The sequence below is a fragment of the Hyperolius riggenbachi genome, chromosome 1, assembly GCF_040937935.1.
Source record: "Hyperolius riggenbachi isolate aHypRig1 chromosome 1, aHypRig1.pri, whole genome shotgun sequence".
Lineage (NCBI taxonomy): Eukaryota > Metazoa > Chordata > Amphibia > Anura > Hyperoliidae > Hyperolius > Hyperolius riggenbachi.
This window is the reverse complement of record NC_090646.1, coordinates 123,784,739-123,806,278: the sequence shown is the minus strand read 5'-3', so window position 1 is coordinate 123,806,278 and position 21,540 is coordinate 123,784,739. Positions and strand designations below refer to the sequence as shown.

The 21,540-nt window shown below is 44.9% G+C and overlaps 1 protein-coding gene across 4 annotated transcripts in view; it reads right to left on the bottom strand.

Moving 5' to 3' along the window:
• Nucleotides 1-18,086, bottom strand: part of LIMCH1 (LIM and calponin homology domains 1) — a 358,780-nt gene extending 340,694 nt beyond the window's left edge. For 2 of the 4 annotated variants that reach the window (XM_068278486.1, XM_068278488.1), the window contains exon 1: nucleotides 17,677-18,086. In XM_068278486.1, coding sequence (XP_068134587.1) covers nucleotides 17,677-17,769 — 93 coding nt within the window. In that variant the 5' untranslated portion in view covers nucleotides 17,770-18,086. The remainder of the gene's footprint in view (nucleotides 1-17,676) is intronic. The other 2 variants (XM_068278487.1, XM_068278489.1) reach the window with 2 other exon arrangements.
• Between the last annotated feature and the right edge of the window lie 3,454 nt (nucleotides 18,087-21,540).

The window sequence follows — 21,540 nt, the reverse complement described above, 5'->3', positions numbered from 1 at the left end:
TACAGCCTAGTTTAAAGTAGAATTGGGAGTTTCCATACACTTTTTTTTAAGCTCATGTTATTTCAGGTTCCCTTTGAGGCTTTGTTCACATCTGAAATTGCAATCACTGACGCCAGCGTTTTGCGATTTTTGAGTGATTTCTTTTAGCGCTTCCTCCCAGCGCTTACATGCGTACTACAATTTTTTTGTAAAAGCCCTTTTCTAAGCACTTTTGCAGAGCGATTTGTTTTTTCACATCCAGACACAAGTCAATAAGTGAACTGTTTGACCCGGGAAAATAGTAAATACAATGAATTTATTCTTAAAAGCGCTGGGTAAATCACTAAACAAAGTGATTTTTCAACCATTTTGCGATTTCCCTATAACTTCCATTGAGGCAAATCACCACAAAAATGGTACAGGCCGTGCTTTGGTGAGCGAATCGGAATCAAACCACTCAGATGTGAACACTCTCATAGAGAATCATTGCACAAGTGCTTTTAGGGCGATTTTGAAAATCGCCGACGCTTAAAGAGGAACTGTTGCGAAAATCTTAATTTATAAAAAAAAAAAAAAAGAAATCACATACAAATAAGTACATTTCTCCCAGAATAAAAATGAGCCATAAATTACTTCTCCCCTATATTGCTGTCACTTACAAATGTCACTTAGAAATTTGACGTTAACGACAGGTTTTGGGTTAGTCTATCCCTCCATAGGGGATTCTCAGCATGGCCTTTATTCTTTATAAAAGACATTCCCTGAAAAATATTTATACCAAGATGCTGGCCAGCCTCCCTGCTCGCTGCACACTATTTTGGCAGTTGGACGGAGCAACTGCCATTAACTAAGTGCTTTTAAAAAGGAGTGGTCAGGCAAAAATTAATAAAACAAGCGCTACTTACCGGGGGCTTCCACCAGCCCCAAGCTCCCAGCACGTCCCTCGCCGCAGCTCTCCCCACAGCTCCGACCCGGTCCCCGGTGATGACGTCAGAGCGACCTGGAGGTTGCACTGTACTGCGCAATCAGTGCTGTCAATCACCGCCACGTGGGCCTGAGCGGACTGCGCAGGCGCAGTAGTTCTGCGCCTGCGCAGTCCGCTCCGGCCCACGTGGCGGTGATTGACAGCACTGATTGCGCAGGCGCAGTACAGAGCAACCTCCAGGTCGCTCTGATGTCATCACCGGGGACCGGGTCGGAGCTCCGGCGACCGGCTGCGGGGAGAGCTGCGGCGAGGGACGTGCTGGGAGCTTGGGGCTGGAGGAAGCCCCCGGTAAGTAGCGCTTATTTTATTAATTTTTGCCTGACAACTCCTTTAAAAATAAAGAAAACCCTGAGAACCCCCCTATGGGAAGATGGGCTAGTCCAAAATCTGTCAGTAATGACAGATTTCTTCTTATTGTAAGTGACAGGAACATAGGAGAAAAGTAATTTATGGCTCATTTTACTCTGGGAGAAATGTACTTCTTATTTGAATGTGTTTTAAATTTTAAGATTTTCGCGACAGTTCCTCTTTAAAAAAAAAAAAAAGTGAAAACGCCTTAGGTGTGAACAAGCGATAAGTCTAATTTCACTTCGGCTGCACTCTAAAGGGTTGGTCAGTTCCTTTAAAGAGGAACTCCAGTAAAAAATCATGTAATAAAAAAAAAAAAAAAAAAAAAAAAGTGCTTCATTTTTACAATAATTATGTATACCGGTAAATGATTTAGTCAGTATTTGGCCATTGTAAAATCTTTCCTCTCCCCGATTTACATTCTGACATTTATTACATGGTGACATTTTTACTGTGGGCAGGTTATGTTGCTGCTCCTCGCTGTTTTGGCTGTTAGAGACAGCTGTAAACAGCTAATTCCTGTCTGTGAACATTGTTACATTGTGGCAGTTTGCCCAGAGTACCGCGGTACTCAGAGCTTCTTGTGGGAGGGGTGTCAGCACAAAATCAGTCACACAGCGCCCCCTGATGGTCTATTTGTGAAAATCATTATATTTCTCATGTAAAAAGGGGGTATAAGCTACTGATTGGGATAAAGTTCAATTCTTGGTTGGAGTTTTTAACTATCAAATGAGCTTAAGAACTAACTGATTTTACTTTCATTTTGACCTAACAGCTACAACTATTGTCATAACAGCTACAACTACTGTCATTCTGACTGGTAGTCTTCGATGAAGGCTACCTCCAGTAGTATATTTTGTGTCACCCATGGCGGGACAGGTTTCCTTTAAAGAGACACTGAAGCGGAAAAAAAAATTATGATATTATGATTTGTATGTGTAGTACAGCTAAGAAATAAAACATTACGATCAGATACATCAGTCTAACTGTTTCCAGTACAGGAAGAGTTAAACTCCAGTTGTTAGCTCTATGCAAAAAAGCAATTAAGCTCTACCACTTTCAAAGTCATGGAGAGGGCTGTTATCTGACTTTTATTATCTCAAGTGTTATTGAACTATTTACTTTTTCTCTGCCAGAAGAGAGGTCATTAGTTCACAGACTGCTCTGAAAGAATCATTTTGAATGCCGAGTGTTGTGTAATCTGCACATATAAAATGATGCAATGTTAGAAAAAACACTATATACCTGAAAATAAAAATATGAGAATATTTTCTTTGCTGCTAAACTTCTAATAATTATTCATAGTACACAACCAATTCATTATATCATATATATTTTTTTGCTTCAGTGTCTCTTTAAACCTCACAGAGATTCTCCTGCTGCTGAAAGTACACAAAACCACGTGTAACCTTTACCTTGTTTTTCTATTCCAGCGAGATAAAAGACCTGCTTTTTTCCCTGTAATTCAGGGGTTTCAGGCTGAAACAAAGTAGATTTTGTAAAGGAAGATTATCAGCTATAAGGCTCTTTCACCTGTTGTGACAGCTACACATTCCATCACAGAACGTTTGCAGCACTCGACATGTGACAGACAGCAGTGCGCTTTCCTCAAGACATGCTTTGCAAATATTTGCTTTTACAAGACATCCTTTTCAGATTTCTTCTAACAAATAGCTTTATTAAAATTCAAAAGACAGCAGCAACAGCAATCTTGTGCATCAGGAAAGGGATCTATCGTATTCTAGGTCCACAATAAAAATGTCAAACTACAAAAATGTGTCAACATTCATTGTGTTGTAGTAAATACTAATGCTGGGAACACGCAATGCAATTTCCCGTCTGATCGGACAGAAGGTTGTAGCGTATGTACATGTCCAAACTGATCCCCATTGATAAAGGAATTAATTTTCCAATGATAAACTTCACAAAATCCATTCCTTTCTCGATCAGTAACGGAAATGTCAGAAATAATTGGCCGATTCCCGTTGATCGAACAGGAAATTACACTGTGTATTCCCAGCATTAGGCTATGTTCGTAGTGGTACATTGCGATGCAGTATTGTGGCCGCTTTGTAGGGTGGCTTACCGCACTGCAACAATTATTAACGACATTCACAGTGCAGCAGGTGCGGTATAACGGGTTGAGGTATGCCAATGTACTGCAGTGTGTTACTGGTAAACGCATGCATTGGAGTAAAGCATACTTTTCATTGTCAGTACGCTTCACTTTACCCAGCGCAACCATAACATGTGGCGCTTCTGTCCTGATTTGTAGCGTTGCATTCCTGCTATCACAGGGAAATCAATGCAAGAAGCCACTGTAAACGTGGCTTAACGGTATTAACAAGAACATGAAAAATGTCAGTACATATTTTAAAGTGGACCCAAATTAAAAATACAAGATTTCAGAAATAAAATCTATATTCTAACTTATAATAATAAATAGCAGCCTTTTTTCAGCTGCATGATGTCAAATGTAAAAGATTTTACATTTATTGGAGGAACCCCTCTCTTCCTTTCATATTGCCGGGACAGAATCCAGCAGATTGGTGGAGGAGAAAACAAAATCAAAAACACAGGCTGCTACTGATGATGTCACAGGGGAGGTGATCTCAGCTTGTGTTAGATTTCACATAGACGACGCCCCTGTGAGGGAGGGTAACTGATGACAAACACACCCATGATCTAAAACCTCCTACTAAGCTCAGAAGTAATGGCTGCCACCTGCATAAGAGAAGGGTGAAAAGCATGCACTGAAATGCTCATAGGCTTGAAGGAGTGTTTATTTATCTTGTATGTGTCAGAGTGGTGCAACTAAATATTTTGAATACAAAAAAAAAAAAAAAAAAAAGGTTGGTTTGGGTCCACTTTAACAGTAATCAAATATCATCAGGAAATCAAATATAAAGTATCGGGTGATGCAATGTAGGAAACAGAAAATATATAAAGTTGATCCTCTGAACCCAATCTTTCAAGGTAAGGCGATGTTGTGATCTCCAAGGTCTAAGGATCATAGATCTAGAAGCATTAATGAGGTGTAACAATACAGCGCGTTTATACGTTGTTAATTATATGGGGTTAGGATGGAGAAGGTAGCTTTCCATACAAAAGGGAACTGAGAGTTCTGATGTTTTTTACTCCATACATGTATCTTTCCAGAATGGCACAATCGTTGGACATGACTTTTCAGATAAGTGTATCATCTGGGCCTCAAAACACCACACTAGAGTGTTACTAAAGTCATAGTTATATATTAGCACTTCTTTACACAATGGCCAAGCCCAATGGGCACCAATCTGTTAGTATAGTTTATAGATCAGCACAGCTGTAAGTAAGCATGTACATAGCCGTGGGCAAGCAAAATCCCAGTTACAAGTAATACAAGTAACCGGAACTCAGGGGGATATGTGGCAGGTGTTTTTGCCTTCTGAATCATCCACAGCCTTTATTTGTGCTGCACAAGCTATTTACATGCCATTTCCACGAGGTACACAAAACAGGTAACCAAAGCTGAAGGTTGAGCTCTCTTAGCTGCTTCAGGACCACATGTAATTAAATTACATGGAACCCTGAAAATGTTGCAGTGGATTACGAATGACCAAGCGCTGTTCTTCTACTGCAGTCTACACAATGCTATGGAAGTGACTTTTTGCCACACAGCCGATGCTACAGCATCTGGTGGCCGATTTGCGTGGTGTCATACGGCGGACCGGATGTCATGCAAGTCTATGGCGGCTCATCTTTTTTCAAATGGTTTTCACGCCGGCGTTGCGGCGCACATGTGCGAAAGAGTATTTTTTTTTCAATACACTTCTGTGCATTCATATTTCCGCCACAGGAGTTGAGAGCCTCACTTCCTGTTTGTGTCTCAGCCAGAATGGGGATTACCGCATATTAAACGTAGAAATCTTGGAAGGATATTTTCAGCGCTGCGGTGTGATCAGACACTGCCGGTATCCAGTGTGAAACTGGCCTGAATGTTTCACCCCATTTTGATGGTCTTTTTGTATAAGCGTAATTTTATATCTAACGTTTTTGCATCATATGTTGTAATTGGAATTCTTTCAATGATATTATGAGGAGATGAAGAGAAAACAGCTGCACTCACAGATGTCTCTCTATATATGTCACTTTCTTATACATCCCTTCTCTATGGAGAGCACTTTTACATTACAGCCTACACAAAATCTTTCACTTTCAAGTCCATAGATTAAACTCATTTTCAACAGGAACTTCACACAAAACAAAGAAGCAGATGTCAGTTTCTCTTTGCTGGTCTCAGATAGGGATGGCGAGTCAACTCGATCTAATGGAACATTTCAAATATACAAAGTGGTATCTTACAGGGCATTTGCTTGGCACTTTGGGGAAATTGGAAATAACATAAGATTGTAAACAGGTCTAAAGTCGGGAATGACAGAGGGAGTGGGGTGGGATTCAGGGTGGGAAAGGGTTAAAGTAGAGGATGGTTATTACTCTCATATATGTGTGCAGTCTTTTCCTAAAACTGGTGTTTTTTTGTTATTCATCTGATGTATAAATTGCACGGTATTTCTACTTTTTCCCTTGCAAGGGGTTGTTGTAAGAGAATTCAATAAAATTAGTTTTAAAAAAAAAATATCAACTGTAGTGACAGCTTGGCAATGCAGACATAGTAATGTGGTCCACAACAGGAACTCCACTGACTTTTTTAAATTTAAGAATATAAGTTCAATCTCTAGTACATATAAGTGACAGGCCTGCAAGAGTCAGCCACTAAGGGATCGTTGTGTAACGATTGGGGAATTATTTCCGTGGTCAGTGCACAAGATGTGTGCTGACACTGCGGAAGTCCTCCACAAGCGTATAAAAAAAAACGACAGAACCCAGCTTTGGTGCAATGTACCTGTAGAGGGAAATTCCCACCAGCAGATGGAGCTGTGGAGTGCAGAGGAACCAGCCCTCTGCACTGCCACAGATGCCAGATGGGAATTGTACGAGGTGAAGCTTATACAGGGGGGGAGAGAGAGAGAGAGAGAGAGAGAGAGAGAGAGAGAGAGAGAGAGAGAGAGAGAGAGAGAGAGAGAGAGAGAGAGAGAGAGAGAGAGAGAGAGAGAGAGAGAGAGAGAGAGAGAGAGAGAGAGAGAGAGAGAGAGAGAGAGAGAGAGAGAGAGAGAGAGAGAGAGAGAGAGAGAGAGAGAGAGAGAGAGAGAGAGAGAGAGAGAGAGAGAGAGAGAGAGAGAGAGAGAGACAGAGACAGAGAGAGAGAGAGAGAGAGAGAGAGAGAACGACAGAGCACCAGTGTGGCAAGAAAGACACAGCAAATAACAATGATCAGAACGCCAAGGAAAATAACATACGCACTCGCTAAGCGCGGTCTCCGCACGAAAAGCACAACAGAGACAAAACACGCCAACCCTAACTAACCAATGAAACACGCAAAAGAATAGAGAACGCGAATGCTTGCTAAACGGTTACCTCACCGAGCCTACAGCAAGCGTTCGTTTCAGACAAGACAGACAGGAGTAACCAGTAGCAACCGCAGCTCTGGCCTACACTCCCAGAAGAGTACAGAAGGAACCACCGCCACTACCGCTAGGGCGAATGCGATCCCAACAGAGAGAACGATTTCCTGTCGACCACCGCTGGCGACAAGACAATCGCAACAGATAGACAGCACAAGGAAAAACAGATAATACAACCTGACTACGCTAAATAGGAGTGCAAGGAGCACTCCTAAAGGGTAACTACTCTAAGCTAGCAATAATAGCCTACTATGAGCAGAGGGCTGAGACTTCCAGGCAAGTTAGCAGGAACAAACCATCATTATTATGTACAGCGCTACGGAAGATGCTGGCGCTTTATAAATAAAAAAATATAATAATAATAATAATAATAATAATAATAATCAGCAAGGGATTCTGGGAGAAAATGGTATTTATACTGCAAGCCATCAAAGGAAGCAGCTAAGCAATTTGCATGCCAAGTGGATGCAAATTCCTCACCAGAACAGCAAGTTGCAGAGTGAAGACAGGTCTCCTTTCCAGAGACCTGCAACGCTCAGAGCTACAAAATGGTCAGAAAGCTGTCTGCCTGTGCAGACAGCAGAGCAGATCATTACAGGTTGAAAGAAATCTTTTGACACCTCCGTTAATATATTCATTATTGCTAAATCCCAACCATTTACAATGCCTCCAGACAGCTCTAGACCTAGAGAGACACCAGTGATTTCCAGACACAGTTGAGTCTACCTACACCTAATCACGTCCATCATTGCCACTGGATAGTGCTGGGAATACTCTACGATATGAAAATGGGAGATAAAGTCTGTACACCAAAAGGAAAAAAAAAAAAAAAAAAAAAAAAAAGAGTTGCATGCCTGCAAGGAAGCACATTCTAAAACACGCGCTACATAACCAAATACCGATAAAACTGACTTGCGCAGGATGATTTTACCACAGCTTGACTGGTGTCACACAGAATTTTAAGGGGAATTTTCTGCTATGCCCAAATACACAGCCATAAAATCCCGGTCAAGCCTAAAAAAAAAATTCCTACGATAAAAGGTTTTGCTGGAGTTACGGAAGAATCTCATAGTAAACCTCTAGCTACAGTAAACTCAGTCTATAGGTCCTGAAAATTCACCTGTATAAATATAAAATGTATGACAAATTTTCATACAGTAAATTAAAGAGATTTTACTGTATACTTTAAATAGTACCTCTAGGATAAAAAAATAAAATAAAATAAAAAACACAGGAGCCTTTCATGTCAAACTCTGTCTTAATGCTGCAGGATTGGGGGGTGTCGATGTTAAAAACAAACCTGATCCGGCATAATAGGGACTCAGGCGACACTCCGCCCCCCCTCCTTGGGAACTTAGTCGCAGCCATATTTCCGTTGTTTGCCAAAGGTCTTCGGGAAACCTCTGCCTGTATTAGGCCCAGTTCACTTTAGAAATAAGGAGCCAAACTGATCCAGTAAGTGGATCCGTTCTCCACTTCACTGGATGGCTCTGTGCACACTAGCAAACGGATGGTGAAAACGGATCTGATCACTGATCGGTTTTCACTCCATTTGCTGTAAAATACATACCTAAAGTCAGCGGTAAAGGCTTCCTCTTCTTGGGCTGTGACTACACATGTAGTCACATAATGCAGAACAAGACGGACGCCTCCACCGCCAGCCTTAGGTATGTATATTAGGCCCGGTTCAAGCTCGCTCACCACCCGCCCGGCTGCTGCGCCCTCCTACTGCTCAGGTTCGCTTGCCCAAATACCCCCACTCTCCGTGGAACGGTAAGTTACTAGTGTGAAGAAACGTTCTGTTCCCCATTGCCCCAAAGCAATAGCATTAATTTTCCGTTCTGCTAGGCAGAACGGTCCAGAAAATTAGCACCTGCAGCATTTTTTAGGTCCGGGGGAACGGAACGTACAGAACATATCCGTACCAACGGGCGCATGTAAACGGTCCAATAGGTTAACATTCGATCCTTTCACATACGTTCCATTTGTATAGTATACAATCCGGTTACGTTCCGCAGAAAAAAAAAAAGAAGAAAAAAAAAACCGCAGATGTCAACGGGGCCTTAGTCGTGGCCTCCCCCAGCTTGGCAGCCATAAAAGTAGGCCATGACTACCGAAGTGGGTGGAGTATCACCTGCCTGGATGAAGTATGTCAGATTAGGTAAGTATTTAACCCTGTGACACACCACACACACACACACGAGCTATGAGTTGTAGCTGTCTCTCCTGCCATCAATCGCCGCCTCTCCCTGCCCCTCTCTGTGAAGGAAGAGTGAGAGGGGCGGGGAGAAGCAGCGATCCTCCGCGATTGACGTCAGAAGAGGCAGAGCTACAGCAGAGAGCTCTGCCTCTTCAGGAAGCGCCGGCCAGATTTCCCCCCCTCCCCCCCAGGGTTTTGGGGGGTCTGCAGCCCTCGTTTTTCAGTGGGGATGCAGCTGATGAGAGTTCTGAAGTGAATTAAAAGGTGAACATAGCAAAAACATTTTTGCGTTAGATTCTCTTTAAAGGGAACCTAAACTGAGAAGGATATGAATTTTTCCTTTTAAAATAATACCAGTTGCCCGACTTTCCTTCTGATCCTGTGTCTCTAATACTTTTAGAAACAGCCCCTGAACAAGCATGCAGATCAGGTGCTCTGTCTAAAGTCAGACTGGATTAGCTGCATGCTTGTTTCAGGTGTGTGATTCAGCCACGACTGCAGTCAAAGAGATCAGCAGGACAACCAGGCAACTGGTATTGTTTAAAAGGAAACATCCATATCCCTCTCAGTTTAGGTTTCCTTTAAGGTACTCTACAAGCTGGTCTGGCCTATCTTACTCAAGATCATTATGAAAACACACACACACACACGCAAACATTTTTTAACATTTTTTTTTAAACTGGAAACACTTTGTTGGTGTGATGGACACAGAACACCTGCACAGCTGATGTGCTCCACGTGAAATCAATAGCTGACATTTGTAAGCGGAGCCGGCCTGTTAATAATGTAGTGTATGACAATAGAGGAAGCCACAAAGCAGCGCACCGCTGGTCTGACCAGTCGGCACATAGCACTCCATTGCGGTTTCTCTTCTTATAGCAACACCAGAGAGAATCCTGGCATACCTTGGTAAAAGCTCCAGTTATGATACTGTTTTTACACAGCCTGACTTGTGGGAAATGAAGTTTGATATGGTTACTAGCAGTCAGAAAAGGAGAACAATGAGCCCATTCTACCAGACACACAAAATGAGATATGATACTTTTACATTCCATCCTCATAAAATCTCAGGGGAAAGAGGTCATCGCCGTGTTTATAAATGAACTCCTCACAAAAAAACAACAGGAGTGAATTTCCTCAGCGTTCCCTTCATTGCCCTCAGAATCCCAACATACAATACTGCACTCAGGTTACAGATTTCACTCAGTCTCAAGCATTAGAAGAGAGCACATTCTACACGTTATCTCTGTATTCAACTCTAGTTCCCCAGAAGCCTAGGCCGGGAGATGCACACACATTAATGGACTACATTTCCAGGCATGCATTGCAGCGGCCGGGGACACACAATATCACTGCGGCCACATCAAACTGTATCAGCTGAGGCAGTGACCCACAATATGGAGGACAGTATAGATACAGGGGGTTAAGAAACAGGACCCCAAAAGTAACAATTCCCTACCCCACACCTATCACCCTACTATGGTATGTACCCATTATTATGCTGTTGCTTATCTTTTAAGAGCAGAGCGGAAATTCTGACTGCTTGTAATATCACCCACTTGAGCCATGGACATTACCTTGCACATCATTTGTACTTTCAGTTATACTGAACAACAACAGCAACAATAACAGCAACGGATATAGTGGAAAAAGGCCCTAAGGAACTGCAAGGAATCGTTGTTAGAAGAAAATGGTGAGCTTCTGAGAAGAACAGACGATGATGTAAGCATGTGATATGCATTTGCAGGTTACATCAAGCGTTTATTTTAAATAATTTTACTTGGTTCAGGTACCCTTTAAGCTCTGTACAGAAAAAGGGATTTTGCAATCTAAATGCTCATTGGCGTCAACATTCTGCATCCTCTGTAACTGGCAATTGGCTACAACTTACAGTACAGTACAAAGCCTCTTGATTGTCCTCCCCGAGTCAGGGGCACGACTGTCAAAGGGCTGCCAACTGATCCAAAAGTCTGTAAAGCCACTGGATAAAGTTAGAGCACATTTTTGGATACATGCATGCACATATTCACTTTACTCCAGGGGTCTCAAACTCAATTTACCTGGGGGACGCAGGAGGCAAAGTCAGGATGAGGCTGGGCCGCATAAGGGATTTCACGTGTCCCGGACGCAAAACGAGGGCTGCAGAGCCCCCAAATCGCCCGGGGGGCAATCCACCGGCATTTCCTGGAAGGGGCAGAGCTTTCAGCTTCAGCTCTGCCCCTCCTGACGTCAATCGCGGCAGATCGCCGCCTCTGCCCGCCCCTCTCACTCTTCCTTCACAGAGAGGGGCGGGGAGAGGTGGCGATCCGTGCGGCGATTGACGTCAGGAGGGGCAGAGCTACATCTGGAAGCTCTGCCCCTCAGCACAGTCGTGGATGTTTGCCCGGGGGATTTGGGGGCTCTGCAGCCCTCGTTTAGCGGCGGGGATGCGGCGGATTACTTGGGAGCACTGAAGCGAACTATAAGGTAAAATAGGAAAAAATAGTTTGCTTCCGTGTCTTTTGCTTTTGCCAGCGGGGGCCACAAAATATTGTATCGAGGACCGCAAATGGCCCGCGGGCCGCGAGTTTGAGACCCCTGCTTTACTCCATTCAAAATACAGACTGTTTGACAATTATACTAGTACAATGTAGCCGGAAATGCACATATGTGAAACAATGTATCAAAGTTGCCTGATGTAGGTTCCTGTTTGCAACCTATCCTAAACCAAACTATGCTCTTGGATTGACGCCTGCCTCAACCTGTGTCTGGATACAGACCTAGATCATACTGCTATACCTCTGACCCGTTTGCCTGTCTAGTAAACCATGTAAGGCCCCGTTCACACTTGCGTTTTGGCATGCAAACGGACCAGATCGGATCAGGACCTGATCCGGATCGGAACCGTACCGCCTAAGCCTGTCACTTCCCCAAATTTCTAATCTTGCAGGTCACCAAGCTCCACCTCCACTCCCATATGCCCTCACCACAGTATACAGTCTACTCTGTTCTGTCTTCGGGGTCACAGGGCCACAGACTCATAATCAGTAGCAGCAATGTACTTCACTGCACACTTGGGGTAGTGATCCCTTGTCCCCTACAGGTCACTCAGGTGAAGAATAGGGATGGTCCTGCCTCACAGAGAAGCATGTGATCATTTGATCAGCTGATAAGACTTGTAAGGCTCTGATTTGCTGGTTATGATCAGGTTTTAAACCAAGAAGTCATCCCAGAAAACCAGAACCTTACAAATCTATCAGCTGATCACACTGCTCACTTCTTTGTGAGCTCTCCATAGGCAGGGCTAGAACTAGTAAAGACTAGTGACCCACACCTACCACCAGTGCCAGCAAGTTTCCTGCTGCCTTTAACAAGCACACAGTTGAATTGCCATGTTTTTCATTTCCATTAGATAACTTGTAGTTAAGGTTCGCGATTCCTATAACAAACCTGATAAGCAATGAGTCTGTTTCCAGAATTATTCTGCTAGAGCAACTGTTCCCAGACCCCTGTGCTACACTCCTGCCTGTGGTTAGCCAGGAAACCAAAAATACAACTGCTGCATTCTCCCTGACACCACACTGACCAGCCCATGTGCTGCGAGTATAGACTATTTACAGGCACAGGGAAGGCTGGCTCTGCTCACTAATATAGCAAGATGAGACAGCGCTGTCACCTGTGACTCCACCAATAGCTCTTCCATGTGCTGTTCTTCTGGATGACTTGCATTACAGCTAATGAGAGCACACAGACCATGACTAGAGGCATCACAATACTGCACATACTGCTTCTAAACTCCATCTATTCCTAAGCACCCGGTGATCTGCTTACATCACAGGGAGCTACAGAACGCTGCTAAGCAATTCTCCTACCTCAGTGCTTCTCTTGAGGATTCAGCCTATGACACAGCATACGCTACACAGCTTGACTGATTGCCAAATAAGAGGTCAGCATAAAAAAAAAAAAAAAAAAAAAAAAATTATGTGAAATGAGATTACGGTATATAGTGCTATTGCTGACTTGGGCGAAGTTTACACTACATTATTGCATAATCCCATGTTACCCATGTAGCATAATTCCATGTTATCACGCATTTATATTACAGCACACATAGGGTACATTAGAAGGCGGACTCCTTTTCGTAGCATGAAGAATTGCTATGCAATGTGTGCGTTTTTGCACACGATAAAGAAAGGCAGGGAGCAGAGCAAACATAGTATAATCTTGCGCATTTTGTCACACTGGGCAAAATGCGCACTGGTGATTGTAGTCAATGGTCCTCTCTGGAGTCTTACATTGGTTTAGTGGCTGGATAGTGTACTGGTTAAGGGCTCTGCCTTTGACATGGGAGACCAGGGTTCGAATCCTGGCTAGGTCAAGTACCTATTCAGTAAGGAGTTCAAGGCAAGACTCCCTAACACTGCAGGGTGGCCTCTTGAGCGCGTCCCAGTGGCTGCAGCTCTTGAGCGCTTTGAGTCCGACAGGAGAAAAGCGCTATACAAATGTTCGGATTATTATTATTATTGTTTGCATAAAAAAAAAAAAAAAAAAAAAAAAAAAAAAGCGCACAGCTGCTTGAAAATTGCAAGTGATCACATTAAATGTGTGGGAAATGCGATCACAAACACAAAGTAATGCAAACTGCTGGAAACGCCTGCAAGATCACCAACACAGCTTTAGGGCTGGTTCACACGGGCTTCTGCCGAGCTTTTGCTCTGCGCCACGTTCAAATGCTTTTAGGAAGCGTTCAAGGCTAGCAATTCTGGTCTCTGCTATGGTTTCCTGGCATTTACCGCCTCTGAAATCATCATGTTGCTTTCGAGACTAGATGCAACGCCGGGATCTACCGCCAGGCTTTCATGAAAGCCTGCAAAAGCCAGCTCCCATTCACTTGAATGGGACGGCGGTAGATCCCAAAAAACACCACGTTAAATGCCACAAAAACACCCGTGTGAACTAGCCCTTAAGATAACATGGTCCATTACAGTGTAAAGATGTGAACATGATCACACACTTGTATGGGTCACACTCCAGTATCTATGCTCTTGCGCTAGTTATAGCCCAAGAGCGACACAGTAAGGGGCAGAAAAGTTATGGTGTGTATGGTAAGGATAACACAGCAATAAGTAGCTACCATATTTATGTCTAGTTACTATAAAAGCTGAATTTCATGCAAACAAAAAATGAGGCCTGTGAAATGCAGTTTATGTGACATCAGTTACCTGACCAATGATCTGTATTTCTATCCAGCCTGTCCTGTGATTGAGAAAAAGACACATAGGCTACAGCCTACAGTAACCAATGTCGCCCCACAAAAAAGCAGGAGGTGTCCACTTGAAGTGGAAGCAAGGGCTGCAACTTGAAAGCAGTATACAGCAAAGCCCGCAATATCTGGCACAGGTGTGAATTGCCGGAATACCAGATACATGTGCTGGGCGGTTGCTTGAGCAACCAGCTGAAAATAGTGCAAACCTCCCCCCCATGCAGTAGAAACTACTTATCGATCCTCCAAGCGCCATCTTCTACACTTCCTGTAACTCCCAGCGGCTTTCCTGCATCCTGTGTTAGAGTCCCAGCATGTCATGTGACCCGATGCAGGTCACATGACATGCCGGGACCCATACATGGACACAGGGAAGCAGCAGCAAAAGTGTAGAAGCCGGTACCTGGAGGATCAGTAGATTGCTTCCACTGTGACCAAAACTCTGCAAATGGCAGTACAGTCCCCATTGTCAACCTCAGGCATGCCGGTTCGTTGAGACTTCCAGTTGCCAGAGTTATGGATAACGGGGACTCTGCTGTATATGGATTTAGCATTGTTTGTTTGGACGCCAGCTGCCAGCCTTTCCTAAAACCATTCCTGACGCCTTGTATAGCAAAAATGTATTTTGTGTCTCACTGTTCGTAAACTAGTCACAGTGTGTGAAGCTGCCTCAATTAAAAGTGAGCGCTAGTATGGTTTAGGTGAACCAGCAGGAAACCTCATAGGGAAATTCCGCTACAGTGATTGGGTAGACAGCAGGGGCATAACTAGATGGCAGCAGCCCCTGTCATTGCAGGGGCCCCATAGCTGCGTCTCTCCCCTCCTACCTTTGATACAGGGGACTATACTTCACATCATGTGTTTTGTGGCTACACTTGTTATGGGTGTGAAGATCATGATGGCCATACTTGTGTTATGTCCCTTGTAAGATGGGCCCCAAGACATGGGCACCAAGGGGAGGTGTGTGAACATTGGAGGCCCCCCCCCTTCCCCATCAAAGTTTTGCTGCGGGGCCCCAAAAATTGTAGTTACACCACCGCTAGACTTGAACATTTAGGTTTCAGATAAGTTGTGGTAATAATACGCCCACACTACTCAGCCAATTACAATGCTTCAAGTTGCAGAGGGTGCTGTGATTGGAGAACTGTTCTCTATAATATTTCCTGCTAGGTCACCTAAACCACACTAGCTCCTAAACGGGTCTGTAAAAATGATTTTCCCAAATGCAAATTATTATCAGTGTTTCAGAATACACTGCACAGGAGCAAAGACTGAGTACAGCAAACCAGCGGGAGACAGGACTGGGTCTAGTAATAATGGGGCCCCTGGGTAAAATGAACTGAGGGGCCCCTAAACAGCCCGCCCCCCCACAACCAAAATGCTTCCTGGGGCCCCCAAGGTGGCTGCTGAACCCACACAGTCAGCCCAATATCAAACTGTGCTCCCTAGGGCCCCTGCAGAGAGTCTTTGGTAGAGTAGTGTTTCACCTGTACTGGTGGTGCCCTCTGTCAGTCCATGGCTCAGTGCACTCCCGTATTCATCCTCGCAGGGGCACCTCTTTTCTGTGACCTTGCGCAGGTTATTATGAAATAAAAAGCCCCGGGTCACAGAGAAGATGCAGCCAGCGGTGGATGAAGGTGGGAGAGCACAGGGACACACAATGGCAGAGGAGTGTGCCCACCGGTACAGGTGAGATGCTACTCTACCAAAGACTCTGCAGGGGCCCCAGGGAGCACAGTTAAGTTGGGGACAACTTGGGGGCTCCTACAGGCCCTGAGGAAATTGCCCCCTTTGCCTCTATGGTACCACCAGCCCTGATAAGAGACTAAAATATTTTTTAATGACAGATATAATATAAAAAGTAGATTTCTACTAAACATAACATGGTCATGCAAAGAAAAAATTTAAAAAAAAATAAAAAAATTTATATGTGCTTACATGGCTGGATCGATGATCCTATTACATTTATTAATCACACATTTAGGTTGTCATATTTTCTTATTCACACTACCCAACAATTATCAACTCAATGCTTCCCCAAGCAGTGAAGAAAACCTCCAAAATGAAAGCTGAACATAAAGTATTATGTGTAAAAGTGATAAATGGCTTAAAAGTTGCAGAAAGGAGGTGAAGTGCAAGAATATGCCACCTAGAGGAGATATCCTTCCCCACTATCCCTCTATTAAGATAAAACAGTCACACAGGGTCCTGAGTCCCTGGAAAAGCTAGGCTGTGTGGAGAACTTGGATGAAACACACACATTCCACATGACAATGTCTACAGGACATTATCACACAACCGGAGGTGATAAACCCATCACACAAAAAAACCTACATGAATGAACAACTTTTATAAATAGGCCTAAACTGTGAGCACTTTATTAGAAGAACATAATCATTCATGCACTCTGCCTGCATGCGCACAATAGAGACAATTGAGCCCCATGAAGGAAGGGCCTGGATTCGGAGCCGCCTCACAGTAGCCCTGCAATGGAAAGTTCTGCAGGCTTTTCAGAGTCCCAGTTCACAACAGACGTTGCAATCAATCACACAATAATGCTTGTGTTGGTCAGTACAAAAAAAAGGACTCCATTTTCCCAGAGTCATTTGAACCCCATGCCTGCCTTTCTAGCACTGTGGCAAGCGGTCAGCAGTACACAGACGTTCCCACAAAGTGGAAGAAGGCATCAAGCAATGGCAAAGCTGGAAAACTGAGAGAAATAGCAGCTTATAACCAGCCAGCAAGCATCTGTGTGCCCCCTCTCTCTGCTCTCCCATTCTAAACAGGGGGATGAATAGGGCTCTGTGTTCCTGAGCTGTCAGCTAGGCTAGCCCCAGCAGGCATGCAGTGCCCCACAGCACTCTCATTTGCAAGGGAAACAAGGCATTTAAACATCTCCACAACTAACTGTCTGCCATTAAATATCTGCATTCATAAGCAAAGTTTCATGACCGCCTGTCGCTACTAGAAGCTCCAGACACCTCACATGGGCATCTAAGCTGATACCAGCTATAAAACCCACTGGGCACATAAACAGGATGGGCTATACTGGAAAAGTCATTATGGACACTGAGCAGCATTAATCCTGCAACAATGTAACAGTCTGATCCTTCAGTGTCAGCTGAAATAATAACACAGGCTGTCACTGGCAGATCACTGCTAGGAGCACAGATAAGATGCTACTGCATAGAGCTTCTATATTGCAGCATGTGCTTTGGAGCTGCAGCAACTGTCAGTGGGCTGATATAAACACTGCGTGAGATCCACTAGCACACGTCTGAGGTAGAATCCCAGTTTACAAAGTGACGATAGTGATGTGGCTGATCTGCACTGCAAACTGACACAACACTGCAAACTGACACAAAATTGATAGACAACACAACAAGGTTTAATCGTAACAGGGAAATGATCGATTTACCTCAATCCACTTCTGAGCCTCTCTACAGGCAGCGTCAGGGGGCGATTCCTGCGGCTGGCTGATCTCCTGTAGATCTAGCGCGGGGCTGGCCATGTCCTTGCAGGCAGAGGATGGATGGATGGCCGCAGGCAAGGCAGCAATGGAAGGGGGGTTGCAAAGGATCCAAGGAATCCTCCTGCTTGCTGGACGTCCCCAGTCAAGAGAGAAGCGAATCCCCACTCTGTGCAACGTGATCCGCACCACACACCAGCTAAAAATAATCAGCCGATTGCAGCCTTTACCTTCAGCCCATGCAAATCCCGAAGCCACCTCCTCCTGGAGCAGAGGCAGCCATCACATGCCTCATTACATGCTCAGGGAGAGCCAGGCAGTGCTGCAGCCCAGCAGAGGGGGGAACCATTCACACTACACGCCAAATATCAGCGGAGATCAGCACAAAGCGGGATCTGTGCTCATAGTGCCATTGTCGCCTGACACATACAGCCAGTGGGGACTCGGGTGTCTGGCGGGGAGGATGATGGGAGAATAATTAGACAGGGAGACTGCACCTGTACAGCCATCAACAAGTGTCTGTGTGCCTCTCCTCTGTGCAGCAGCCCACAGCTCTTGTTATATAGAACCCCACTTGTCAAAGCTAAAGCCAGCCATTAATCACCTCAGGGCTGCTGCTGGGTCACTGGAGCAGACAGAAGGAAACAGTACATCATTTCTTAATAATAATTAATGTCACCTAGATTATAGGCAGGCCTGGCTAACGTTACCCGTCTGGCAGAACTCCTCCTGATATAGGGCTTTTGTCTGTTTCCCAGCTTTCAGCTATGCTGAATATAGTAAATGTACTGTATAATGAACCTACAGTTACCTGCCTGGTCATAATGGCACAATTATGGCTTTATATTTGTGTATAAGGGCTCATTCACATTACAGCTGTATGTTCCCATGCGTTACGATGTAACGGGTCTGGAAACATTTTATCGCACAAAGTGCAATTTTTCTGATGGGTGCTACTGAGTACGGCTGCTGAACTCTGCGCTTTAGCGCATCACAGCATGCATTCCATGCGACGGCATGCGTTCTGTAGTGTGGATGAGCCCTTAGGCTCTTTTCACATTGCGTTCATTTCGTTCTGTCCCAACCGACAACATAATCGCATCCCAACGTGATGCAATTATATGTCTATGGGCAGAATGGTGGCGTAGTGGTTAGCACGCTCACCTCGCAGCGCTGGGGCCCTGGTTCGAATGCGTTATCTGCATGGAGTTTGTATGTTCTCCATGTGTCTGTATGGGTTTCCTCCAAAAACTCAAAAACATAAAGGTAAGTTAATTGGCTTCCCTCTAAATTGGCCCCAGACTGCAATACATACACTACAGAATATAGGCATATAACTATGGAAGGGATTAGATTGTAAGCCCCTCTGAGGGACAGTAGTGACAAGACTTTGGGCTTGATTCAGTAAACGGTGCTAACCCAGTTAGCACGCCTAAAGACTTCGGGCGTGATAACTAGGGTGCTAACTGGGTCAGCACCGTTTACTAAATTTACATCGCGCGCAAAGTCCCAAACTGAAAACTTTGCGTGCCCACAGCGCGGTGTGCGCGAAATGTTGCATGGCGGTGCGATGAAAACGGTGCGTTGATGCGCCTATAAGGTCGCATCGCGTGCGACTTTAACGTCACATGGTGCGACATTAAGGTCGCACCCAATGCGACCTTATAGGCGCTTCGGGTGCGCTGTTTTTGCGGTGCGCGCGCAAAGTTTTGCGTGCAGGACTGTGCGCGCCATGTGAATTTAGTAAAGGGTGCTAACCCAGTTAGCACCCTAGTTATCACGCCTAAAGTCTTTAGATGTGAATTTATCATGCCTAAACTAACTTAAGGCATGATATAGGGCTTTTCACAGGCGTGCTAACACTTAGCACAGTTTACTGAATCGAGCCCTATATACCCTGTACAGCACTGCGGAAGATGTTAGCGTTATATAAATACAAAATAATAATAATGGTATGTTTACATTGGTGCATCAATAGTGCGGTGCTGCATGTCCCATTGAAACCCGCAGATCATCGGAACCCGCAGATCTGGTACTGTGTGTGTTGCATAACGCTAACATAGGATGGAAATTTTTGGCACCATTGCAATCTCAACACTACGCAACATGCATGTGAAAGGAGCTTAAAGTGTACCTGAAATGGGGCCACAGCAATAAAATATGCATAGCTGGGGTGTCCTCCAGCCCTCTCTGGCCTGATCGTTCCCACGCTGTCCTCTTCTGACTGCCCATTCGCCCACAACTGGCCCGAAAAATCCTCCAGTCAGGGCAGTCTGGCCATGCGCACTCCCCTGTATTGCTCCCGTCACTGAGAACGTTCTGCGCCCGTGCAGAACGCCCCCGGTGGCATGAACGCGGTGGAAGCACTTGTGTGGCCGGGCCGCGCATGTGCAGTTTGCCCTGGACTGGAGGACTTTCTGGGGCCAAATGCAGCCGAACGGGCAGTCAGAAGAGGACAGCATAGGAGCGATCAGGCTGGAGGGGGCTGGAGGAAGCCACAGGTATGTATATTTTATTGCTGTGGCCCCATGTCAGGTCCACTTTAAGGCTGTATTCCCACTTGAGCTGAGAGCTGACATTTTTTGTCCGTTGTCCTCTCATTGTTAAACTGACATGGGCCACACTTCGGGCCACACTTCTGCACAGTCCATGATAATCCGGGGCAGGTGGATGCGTTCCCCCACATAGCCTTTGATTTGCACCACATTACAGTGCACAAAAAACTGTCCATTACAACATGTCCATTAAATGCATGTTTATGGTATTCTCACAATATCATGTTACTACGCAAGGTAACATGGTATTGTAAGAATGCCATAAGGCTAGTTTCATACTGAGGTGTTGCCTTGTGTTGCATTATAACATGCACCTAATGCAACCAAATAAACACAGAACATTTATATCACGCTTTTCTCCTGGTAGACTCAAAGCACCAGAGCTGCAGCCACTAGGACACGCTCTATAGGCAGTAGCAGTGTTAGGGAGTCTTGCCCAAGGTCTCCTACTGAATAGGTGCTGACTTACTGAGCAGGCAGAGCCAAGATTCAAACCCAGGTCTCCTGTGTCAGAGGCAGAGCCCTTAACCATTACACTATCCAGGCACTATACAACATTTGCAGTGGCATGTGATGTAATGCTGACAAGGAAGCAACTGACCAATGTGCACCTTGATTGACAAATATTGGGCTTGATTCACTAAACCGTGATAAGACAAATATCGCACCTTTTCAAAGTTATCACACGTTATTAAAAGTTATCACACGTTATCATAGTTAAAGGGAGGGTTCACGGTCTGCGCAGTACAGCCCGGAGGATGTCCGATGACATCAGCGCACTGCCGTGAGGCGCATTTTGGAGCGCACAAGAAGCCCGACCTGGCAGCTGGCCTGGCCAGGTCGGGTGCGCCACCAGAGGAGACCGGGAGCCTGCGGAGCGGTGCCGAGGGCACCTCCTGCCTGCCACTGGCTGGAGGAAGCCCCAGGTAAGTGGATTTGTGTTTTTATTTTTTTTAAGACAGACCGTGAACCTTCCCTTTAACACGCCTTATCAGAGTAGCATACCGAGCGCTACAAACCCGCAGAGAGTCGGCAGGACCAGTGCCATTGCCAATTAGCAGGCATAAGTTCGTAGCGCTCGCTATGCTACTCTGATAAGGCATGTTAACTTTGATAGCATGTGATAACTTTGATAGCGTGTGATATCTTTGATATGGTGTGATATTTGTCTTATCACGGTTTAGTGAATCAAACCCATTGTGCATGTCAATGTGTGAGATTCTAGCAACGCACTTCATGGTCTGCATTGTAATACCAG